Source organism: Mobula birostris, chromosome 10, assembly GCF_030028105.1.
Source record: "Mobula birostris isolate sMobBir1 chromosome 10, sMobBir1.hap1, whole genome shotgun sequence".
Classification (NCBI taxonomy): Eukaryota; Metazoa; Chordata; class Chondrichthyes; order Myliobatiformes; family Myliobatidae; genus Mobula; species Mobula birostris.
In genome coordinates, this window is record NC_092379.1 from 52,102,878 (window position 1) to 52,114,179 (window position 11,302).

Here is an 11,302-nt window from a genome sequence, read left to right on the forward strand (position 1 = left end):
AAACTCTCACTGCCACAGTTGGAAGTTCCCACCTGCTTCAAAAGGTCAACAATTATACTAGCGTCAGCTGCCTCAATGGCTATCAGTAGCACTCACATGTACAGTAATGGGTTGCTTTGAGAGGTTGGTCATGGCTAGAAGCAATACATGACTCAGGAAGGACCAGGACCCACTGCAATTTGACTACCGCCACATTAGGTCTGCAGTAGATGTGATCTTAATGGCTTTTTACAAGGCCTTGGATCACCTGGACAATACAAATACCCATGTCAGCTTGCTGCTTATTGACTATAGCTCAGCATTTAACACCATCACTCCTACAGTCCTGATCGAAAAGCTACAGAACCCGGGCCTCTGTACCTCCCTGTGCTTCCTTGCCTTCCTAACTGCAATACCACATTCTGTGTGGATTGGAAATAGCATCCCCCCAGCCCCGTCACTGACAATTAACACTGGCACACCACTGGGATGTGTGCGTAGCACTCTCTACACCCATGATTGTGTGGCTAGACATAGCTCAAATGCCATCTGTAAATTTGTTGATGATACAGCCAATTGTTGGCAGAATTTCAGACAGTAAAGAAAGAGCACACAGGAAAGAGATATACCAGCTAGTTGAGCGGCGTTGCAGCAAGGATTTTGCACTCAACGTCTGTAAGATGAAAGAGCTGATTGTGGACTTCAGGAAGGGTAAGATGAGGAAGCACAAACCAATCCTGAAAGAGGGATAAGTGGAGAGAGTGAGCAATTTCAAGTTCCTGGGTGTCAATATCTCCAAGGACCTAACCTGGTCATAACATATCGATGCAGCTATAAAGAAGGCAAGAGAGCACCTCTATTGCATTAGGAGTTTGAGGAGAATTTGGTTTGTCAACTAAAACACTTGAAAATCTCTACAAATGTAGCATGGGGAGCACTGCATCACCGTCTCATCTGGGGGGGGGGGGTGGGATGCTACTGCACAAGATTGAAATAAGTTGCAGAAACTTGTAAAATTAGCTCGGTAATATCCAATACATCTTCAATGAGTGGTGCCTTAGGAAGACGGTGTCTATCATTAACGATTCCCACCGCCCCAGACATGCCCTCTTCTCTGTTACTGTCCAGAAGGAGGTACAGAAACCTGAAGACACACACTCAACAATTCAGGAACAGCTTTTTCCCCTCTGTCATCTGACTTCTGAATGGACATCGAACCCATGAACACTACCTCACTACTTTTTTATTTGTTTTTTGCACAAATTTTAACTTTATTATTTAATAGATATATATATATATATATATATATACACACACATACTTAATGTAACTCAGTTTTATCTCTATATTTACTTATCATGTATTTCACTGCACTGTTGCTGTTAATACATTTCATGACATATGCCGGTGATATGAAATCTGATTCTGATTTTGCTCTCTGTGGGACAGGCCATTACTTCTCACAAAGCAAAACCTAACATTGTGAATGGCTGTGATGCTTCACTCCCAGATGAGCTCAATGCCTTTTATGCCCACTTTGAAAAAAAAATAAAACTACAGCTATGAGGATCTCTGCAGTTCCCAGTGACCCTGTCATCTCTGTCTGGGAGGCCAACGTCAGATTGTCTTTCAAGAGGGCGAAGTTTCGCAAGGCGATAGGTAGGGCTCTGAACTCCTGTGCCAACCAGCTGGCAGGTGTGTTCAAAGACTTTCCAATTTCTCATTGCTACAGTCAGAAGTTCCCTCCTGCTTCAAAAGGACAACAATTTACTAGTGTCCAAGAAGAGCAGGGTGAGCTGCCTTAATGACTATTGTCCGGTAGTGTCACATCTACAAATTACAACAGGAATCTGGAATGATAACACAAAATGTTGGAAAATATTGTTTTATGTTTATTTAGAGATACAGCGCTGCAACAGACCATTCCAGTCCAAATTAACCCACAAACCCGTAAGTTGTTGAAATGTTGGTGGAAACGAGAGCACCTGGAACAAACCCACGTGGTCACAGGAGAAGGTACAGACTCCTTACAGTGGTGGGAGTTGAACCCAAGTTTCTGGCACTCTAATAGTGTTACACTATTTCCTTCACCACCATGCCACCCTACACTCAGCAGAATAGACAAGAACTTATCGGGATAAACAAGAGAAAATCTGCAGATGCTGGAAATTCAAGCAACACGCACAAAATGTTGGAGGAACTCAGCAGGCCAAAGCTCTTCATCAAGACCAGAGAAAAAAAGATGAGTCAGAGTAAGAAGTTGGAGGGAGTGGAGGAATAAACACAAGGTGAAAGGTGAAACTGGGAGGGGGAGGGGTGAAGTAAAGAGCTGGGACGTTGATTGGTGAAACCAATCCTTGATGGATAGCCCTCTATCTTTTTCCTTGTGGTTCTTCCTCCCCTCCCAACCTTCTTACTCTGACTCCTCATCTGTTTTCTCCAGTCATGGTGAAGGGTCTTGGCTCAAATGTACTCTTTTCCATAAATGCTGCCAGGTCAACTGATTGGGATAGATTGTTTGCGGGGAAAGGTGTGCCTGGAAAAAGTTTAATCAAGAGTTCTTTGTCTGCATATCCCTCTTAAAGTGAAAGGCAAGGGAGGCAGGAGAAGGTCAATGAGACCACCACAAGACTGGAGGAGCAACATCTCATATTCCCGAGTCCTTTCAAACTGACAGCATGAACACTGCTTTCTCTAACTTCCAGTAATTTCTCCCTCCCTCCCCTTCTCTTTCCATTCCCCATTCTGGCTCCTCTCTTAACCCTACTGCCTACCTGCCCATTTTGTGCCCCTCCTTCCCTTTCTCCCGTGGTCCACTCTGCTCTCCTATCCAATTCCTCCTTCTCAGCTCTTTACATTTTACACATATCACTTCCCACCTTCTCACCTCTCCCTCCCCCCATCTTTTATTCTGGCTTCTTCCCCCGTCCTTTCTAGTCCAGATGAAGGTATCGACCCAAAACATCAAGTTTATTCCTCTCCATAGATGCTGCTGACCTCCTGAGTCCTCCAGCATTTTGTGTGTGTTGCTATACATAATGATGGATTGAGGCTCTAGTCGGTAGAAAGGAGGAGGCAAGCATCAAGTACAGGCAGCTGGGAATAAGTGAATCCCTGGAGGACTATAGGGGATGCAGGAGGGGACTCACGGTGGAAATCAGAAGGGCAAAAAGTGGGCACAAAGATAGCTTTGGCAGAGAAGATTATGAAACATCCAGAGAAGGGGAAATGAGTACTTAGAGAAACACATAAATGCTGGAGGAACTCAGCAGGTCAGGCACCATCCCTGGAGAGGAATAGACAGTCGACATTTCGAGAATAGGGCCCCTCCAAGACTAAAGAAGACATATTTGTGCGGAGCTGTGTGGGATCAAGAGAGGAGAAAGAAGGAAAATGGAAATGGACACTGAACATGGTGAAACATTCACAGAACTCTTTTGAAAGGGTTGATACTGATGTGGGAAAATCCTCATGCAGTCAATGGTCTCACAGAGAATGTGCATACTATTTTTAGTCAGCTAGCTAGCACACAACTTTGGAGAAAGCTTGATGCCTTTTCCTTGAATGTTGCATGAATATTTGTTTCCTGGGACTGGTTCCTCAGTACAAAACTGTTTTAGTATCGTGAGTAAATGAAGTGAAGCAAACCGGATTGATCATGCAGCAATGTGCTCCAACGATTACGTGCACATTATAGTCTAATATTTTTAAATATATGATGGGCCCCTTTTCTTTATTTTGTATTATATAGTATTATTGTGTTTATTATAGGGAGATGAGGCTGAGTACAGGGCTACGGTAGGAAACTTTGTAACATGGTGTGAGCAGAATTATCTGCAACTTAATGTGAAAAAGACTAAGGAGCTGGTGGTAGACCTGAGGAGAGCTAAGGTACCGGCGACCCCTGTTTCCATCCAGGGGGTCAGTGTGGACATGGTGGAGGATTACAAATACCTGGGGATATGAATTGACAATAAACTGGACTGGTCAAAGAACACTGAGGCTGTCTACAAGAAGGGTCAGAGCCGTCTCTATTTCCTGAGGAGACTGAGGTCCTTTAACATCTACCGGACGATGCTGAGGATGTTCTACGAGTCTGTGGTGGCCAGTGGGATCATGTTTGCTGTTGTGTGCTGGGGCAGCAGGCTGAGGGTAGCAGACACCAACAGAATCAACAAACTCATTCGTAAGGCCAGTGATGTTGTGGGGATGGAACTGGACTCTCTGACGGTGGTGTCTGAAAAGAGGATGCCGTCCAAGTTGCATGCCACCTTGGACAATGTCTCCCATCCACTACATAATGTACTGGTTGGGCACAGGAGTACATTCAGCCAGAGACTCATTCCACCAAGATGCAGCACAGGGCGTGATAGGAAGTCATTCCTGCCTGTGGCCATCAAACTTTACAACTCCTCCCTTGGAGGGTCAGACACCCTGAGCCAATAGGCTGGTGCTGGACTTATTTCCTGGCATAATTTACATATTACTATTTAACCATTTATGGTTTTATTACTATTTAATTATTTATGGTGCAACTGTAACGAAAACCAATTTCCCCCGGGATCAATAAAGTTTGACTATGACTATAAATAGTTTGTCAATACAATTTCAATTTATTTTATACTGCTGTGAGTTATATTATTGCTTCCTGGTGGACAGTAAATTTGCATGGGTGTGTCAGTATTCATATAGGTAATAGTCCTACTTGCCCTTGAAGGGACACTTAAACTTTTCTGTTTGTGTTTACTCGAACCATATTTACCCTAGACATCACAAACAAGAGAAAAGATGCTGGAAATCTTTAGCCTAGACATGTTTATTTATTGGAAATGGCTTTTCCGTTGTTACTCCATGCATTGTTGAGTTATGTTGCTGTTAGCTTGTATTCACAGTAACAGCTAACTCAGAATGAGCCTGCAGTCAGAGGGACAGTCCACATTACACTAGAGGATGTGCTGAGTGTCATAGAGTCTGTCGAGGCAGATAAATCTCCAGAACATGGTCAGGTAGGTAGGAAGCTAGAAAAGAATTTGGCTGAGGTGAGTAGTGACAGGTGAGATCAGGAAGACAATAGGATGGCTAATGTTGTACCTTTATTAAAGAAGGCTGGAAGAGAGCCCTGGGAATTATGGACCACTAGGCATGATTATGGAGACTGTTATGGTAGAGAGGGCTCATCCAGCAAGGACATGCAGGTAAAACTCAGGTGTAAAACAAAGTGCAATCACCATGATTATGTTATACCACAGTCTTTTGAAACGTCAGCACCCCCCCCCCCCACATTGTCCTGAGCTGTGAGTGTCCCCACCCCACCACTGCAGGGTATTGTGGGGGGGGGGGGGTCAGAGCAGGGGATAAAACACAACGAGCCGGGGTACTGAAGGCCAGCTGGTCTGTGAGAGGTCAGGATCAGGCCAGCGGGGGTGGGGGAGGGTGTGTGCCTACCACATCAATATCAGGGTGACGCCCTTCCCAAGCCTTCATCAGTGCCCATCCCAGTGGGTCGTGTGAAGAAGACACGAGAGACAGTAGATAGAGTCTGAGTCTGAGTTATAACGCACTGTGACAAGTCCTTGGGCCCAACTGCTTCAGAGTGACTCATCCAATTTACGAACATCTGGCCCATATCCCTCTAAACCTATCCTGTCCATGAAACTGTTCCAATATCTTTCTGACACTGTTAATGTCCCTGCCTGCAACCAACAACCTGTCTCTGAATGTGAACAAAAGAGGCGGTTGTTGACTTCAGGAGGACATGGAACAATCACTCTCCACTGAACATCGACGACTCCTCCGTAGAGATCTTTAAGAGCATCAAATTCCTTGGTGTTCACCTGGCGGAGAATCTCACCTGGTGCCTCAACATCAGCTCCATAGCAAAGAAAGCCCAGCAGCGTCTCTACTTTCTGTGAAGGCTGAGAAAAGTCCATCTCCCACCCCCCATGCTCCCCACATTCTACAGAGGATGTATTGAGAGCATCCTGAGCAGCTGCATCACCACCTGGTTTGGAAATTGTACCGTCATGGATCGCAAGACCCTGCAGTGGATAGTGAGGTCAGCTGAGAAGATCATCGGGGTCTCTCTTCCCGCCATCACAGACATTTACACCACACGCTGCATCCGCAAAGCAAACAGCATTATGAAGGACCCCACGCACCCCTCATACAAACTCTTCTCACTCCTGCCATCTGGCAAAAGGCACTGAAGCATTCGGGCTCTCATGACCAGACTATGCAACAGTTTCTTCCCCCAAGCCATCAGACTCCTCAATACCCAGAGCCTGGACTGACACCAATCTACTGCCCTCTACTGTGCCTATTGTCTTGTTTATTATTTATTGTAATGCCTGCACTGTTTTGTGCACTTTATGCAGTCCTGGGTAGGTCTGTTGTCTAGTGTAGTTATTGTGTTGTTTTACGTAGTTCAGTGTAGTTTTTGTATTGTTCATGTAGCACCATGGTCTTGGAAAACGTCTCATTTTTACTATGTACTGTACCAGCAGTTATGGTCAAAATGACAATAAAAAGTGACTTGACTTGATTCTCCCACTTCCTCTACATTGTGAGCCAGACACCCACCACTCTCTGTGTGAAAAACTTGCCCCTAATGAGCTACTTCAATCCTTCTTTGTCTCACCTGAAACAAATGCCCTCTGGTTTTACACTCCCCTACCCTGATACATTAGGGAATTTAAGAAACTCTTGGATAGACACATGGATGATAGAAAAACGCAGGGCTATGTAGGAGGGAAGGATTAGATTGACCTTAGAGTAGCTTAAAATGCCAGCACATTGTGGACCAAACAGCCTGTCGTGTTCTACGTTCCATCCTGTCTCTCTTAATAACTCAAGCCTTCCAGTCCTGGTATCAACCTTCTGAATCTACTTTGCACCTTTGCCGCCTTAATATTATCCTTCCACAGTTCTATGACCAGAATTGTACATGAACGCCACGTGTGGTCTCACCCATATCTTGTGCAAGTGCAACTCCCCTGACTCGTGCGCTCAATCCCCTGACCGTTGAGGGTAAATATGTGAAACGCATTCACCGCCCCCCCCATCAACCCACGATGCCACTGTCTGCAAAATCCGTACATAGAGGTCACTCTGTTCTCCAATGCTCCCCAGGACACTGCCATCCACTGTGCAAGTCCGGCCCTGGATAAGCTCCACCCCTCCCCATCCTGCCAATCCTTTGCCCACTTTCCCAAGTGAACCACATAGTGAACGCCGAAAGAGTTCAGCAGGTCGAGCATCGTCTGTGGAGGCAAAAGGTAGAAGTTGACGTTTCAAGTCGAGACCCGGCATCGGGCGATGCAGGCCATCAATTCACGGCTGCTGGACCCTCACTGGGTTGTGCTCCCTGCTTTGTTTCATCATCTTACCAGAGATGAAGGCCATTCTGTCCCTCCCAGCTACCCCCACCAGTAAGCAAGATCATGGCTTTTTCTGCACTCCGACATCCCATCATCCCTTTACATCGGGAGTATCCCACTGAAGTTCATGACCTCTCATTTTCCCACATTTGACTCCATCTGCCGTGTTCTTGCCCATTCCTTCAGCTTGTCCGCATCCCCTCGAAGCCTCTTCACATCGTCCTCAGGTCCAGTTCATGCGCACAGAACAGATTTATTTACGAGGGGTGATTGATAAGTTTGTGGCCTATGGTAGAAGGAGTCAATTTTAGAAAACCTAGCACATCTATTTTTCAATTTAGTCCAGTGGTCATGGAGCATACAGATCTTGGACCTCCAGAAAGTGTCCACAGCAGGGGTGATTGATAAGTTCGTGGCCTAAGATAGAAGGAGATGAGTTATTAACTTCAAACTTTTGGCATAATCACTCAAAGAGTTGAACTGCATTTACATGTAACGAGAGCTGTATAACTCATCTCCTTCTACCTTAGGCCACAAATCTATCAATCACCCCTCCTATAATTGATACAGAACACAAGTGTACCTGCAGTTCCAGGGGAAACAACCCAAATGTGTCCAGTAACCAGGGTCCAAACCTGGATGTGATCAACAGCAGCAATAACTGCAGAATCAGATCCTGCAGTCACTTGTGAACTCACTGCTCTCTCAGCAGCTGCAGTGTTTAAATGCCCCACGTATGTACCACACATTTAAACAGTCCCTTTAGTGTGAGCTCTTCGGTGCCTCCAGAGGTGAGAAGATCGAGCAAAGTTCTTCCCACATTCAGGGCAGGTGAACGGTCTCTCCCCAGTGTGAACTCGCTGGTGAATCAGCAGATCAGCTGAACGAGTGAACCCCTTCCTGCACTCGGAGCAGGTGAAGGGTCTCTCCCCAGTGTGAATTCGCCGGTGTGTCAGTAGCTCTGACGATCGAAAGAACCCCTTCCCGCACTCAGAGCAGGTGAACGGCTTCTCCCCGGTGTGAACCTGTTGGTGAGCCAGCAGCTTAGATGACTGGGTGAATCCCTTCCCACAATCAGAGCAGGTGAACAGTCTCTTTCGAGTGTGCATTTGTTGGTGTATAAGTAAGCTGTATGACTGAGTAAACCCCTTCCCACACTCGGAGCAGGTGAAGGGTCTCTCCCCGGTGTGAATTCGCTGGTGCCTCAGGAGCTCAGACGGCCGAATGAACCCCTTCCCGCACTCGGAGCAGTTGAAAGACCTCTCCGCAGTGTGCACCCGCTGGTGAGCCAGCAACTTGGACAATTGGGTGAACCCCTTCCCACACTCAGAGCAGTTGAAGGAACTCTCCCCGGTGTGAACTTGCTGGTGAGCCAGCAGCTTTGATGACTGGGTGAACCCCTTCCCACACTCAGAGCAGGTGAACAGTCTCTTCCGAGTGTGAATTTGCTGGTGTATCAGTAGGTTGTAAGACTGAGTGAACCCCTTCCCACACTCGGCGCAGGTGAATGGCCTCTCCCCTGTGTGAGTTTGTTGGTGCCTCAGAAGGACAGACGACTGAGTGAACCCCTTCCCGCACTCAGAGCAGACGAATGGCCTCTCCCCAGTGTGAATTCTTTGGTGTGTCAGAAGGTCATATGAACGAGTGAACCCCTTCCCGCACTCGGAGCAGATGAAGGGCCTCTCGCCAGAGTGAATTCGTTGGTGTGTCAGAAGCTCATATGACTGAGTGAATCCCTTCCCGCACTCGCAGCAGATGAAGGGCCTCTCCCTGGTGTGAATTCGTTGGTGTATCTGAAGATTGTACGATCGACTGAACCCCTTCCCGCAATCGGCGCAGGTGAAAGGCCTCTCACCCGTGTGGACTCGCTGGTGCATCTGAAGGTTGTACGAACAAGTGAACTCCTTCCTGCATTCAGATAGTCTCTCCCTGGTGTGAACTCGTTGGTTTATCAGTTTATCTCAGTCAAAAGAATGAATGTTTCACTGGTGCAAAAACAAGGATGTGGTGAACGTGTTCCCAGTCACAGATCAGGTGAGCTCACCTCCCCCAATATATCACACAAGGCCTCAAGGTTTAGTGGGTGTTTCTTTCCCAATCTGCACTGCATTTCCTACTACTTCACAGGCTGGAAGAAGTTACACGGCTTGTCTGAAGCTGGTTCCTGACCTTACACAAGTGGTTTCTCCCCTCCCCGCTGTAGACAGTGTCTCACTCCCCAGCTGTGTCACGGTCGGTGCCCTGCAACAGCCCTCACTGCCCGGGGTCTGAAGTGAAACAAACCAGCATCCCTCCTTCCACGTTCACAGGCCGATGATATTCAGGTGCTGGGGAGCTGAGTGGGGTGTAGACCTGATGTGATATTCCGTCTGAGATACTCAGCCGTGATTCCTCCACCTTTGATGTCCTGTAAAAAGACACAGAAATCATCAGTAAGTACAGGGTAGTGACTCAGAACAGCTCACTTAATTGTAACATTTAAGAGAAGTTTGGATTGGTACATGGATAAGAGGGGTAGGGAAGGCTATGGTCCAGGTTCTTTTAGAAGGGACTGGGCAGAAGACCAAGCTAGCATGTAATAGATGGGCTGAAGGGCCTGTTTTATGCCATAGTACTCTATAATCATCCTGCCTCTGGGTCAACCCATGAACTCATTCTTTGCTCTCTTTCCACTATTTATTTAATTTTTAAATCATTTCTTATTGTAATATATAGTATATGTAAGGTATAGCACTGTACTGCTGCCACAAAACAAAAAAATTCACAACGTATGTCAGTGATGATAAACTTGATTCTGAAATCTTTACAAATCATTACTGGGCCTCAGCTTGTCTATAAGGAAGGACATCGAGGGATCCGTGAGATTGTAATACAACTGTAATGCTATGGGGATCATGATTATCTGGAGTGATTGCAGCAGCTAGTGAGATTCTCCAATGAGCAGAGACTAAATAGATATGTTCAAATCGATGAGCTTTTTCTAGAGGAAATCAGGAAAATAACGCAAGTGGCAGTGTGATATTCATCCCTTTACCTCTGATCTCTTCCTTCGCTGCACCTTCCCTGCACTGACCCCATTTCTTTTGCCCCTCAGTATGGAGAGCAGAACAGTACAGCAGGTGAACAGGCCCTGTGACCCACCATGTCTGTGCTGACCGTGATGCCGATCCAAACTAATCCCGTCCCCTTGCACAGGATCCATCAGACCCCATTCCCTGCCTTTCACACATCTGTCTAAACATTCCAGTTGTATCTGCTTCCCATCACTTCCCCGGCAGCCCATTCCAGGTACCTTAATATCCATTGATCTTTCCCTTAATTGCACTCACAGACTCAACCTCGAGGGCCGTCTGGGGTGGGCTCTTACCGCAGGCTGGGACGGAGATCACGCTCATTTGCAATATTCCAGAAACCATCTCCCCAGGGCCTCGATACACTGAGTGGCTACATTAATAAGTACACCTGCTCATTAATGCAAACATCTAATCAGCCAATGATGTAACAGCAACTCAATGCATAAAAACATGCAGACATGGTCAAGAGTTGTAGTTCAGTCCAAACATCAGAATGGGGTAGAAATGTGATGTAAGTTAGTGTGACCATGGAATAATTGTTGGTGCTCTGACTTTTATGACGGAGGATTGGTTGCGGATATTGAAGTTGGTTAACTCTTCTTCAGTTTGTGCCAGCCATTCATTGATTCAATTTAAAATTGTACATCGTTATCATTTGACAAAGGACAGACTTTCTAAAATCTTTCCTAATGTTGATAGTCATTGTGATAGATGTAAAACTGAGATAGCTACACTGACACATATGTCTTGGTCTTGTTCTATATTGGGACAGTTCTGGAAATCGGTTTTCTCAACAATTTCTAAAGCACTTAAAATTAATCTACAACCTAACAAGTTAACTGTGCTTTTTGGAATAGTTCCTCAAAATATTCA

General features: G+C 46.1%; 1 protein-coding gene across 1 annotated transcript in view; it reads right to left on the minus strand.

Moving 5' to 3' along the window:
• Positions 1–5,351: 5,351 nt before the first annotated feature.
• LOC140204034 (uncharacterized) overlaps positions 5,352–11,302 on the minus strand; it is a 35,290-nt gene continuing 29,339 nt past the window's right edge. Inside the window, exon 3 of the mRNA XM_072270284.1 lies at positions 5,352–9,037. Coding sequence (XP_072126385.1) covers positions 8,105–9,037 — 933 coding nt within the window. The 3' untranslated portion in view covers positions 5,352–8,104. The remainder of the gene's footprint in view (positions 9,038–11,302) is intronic.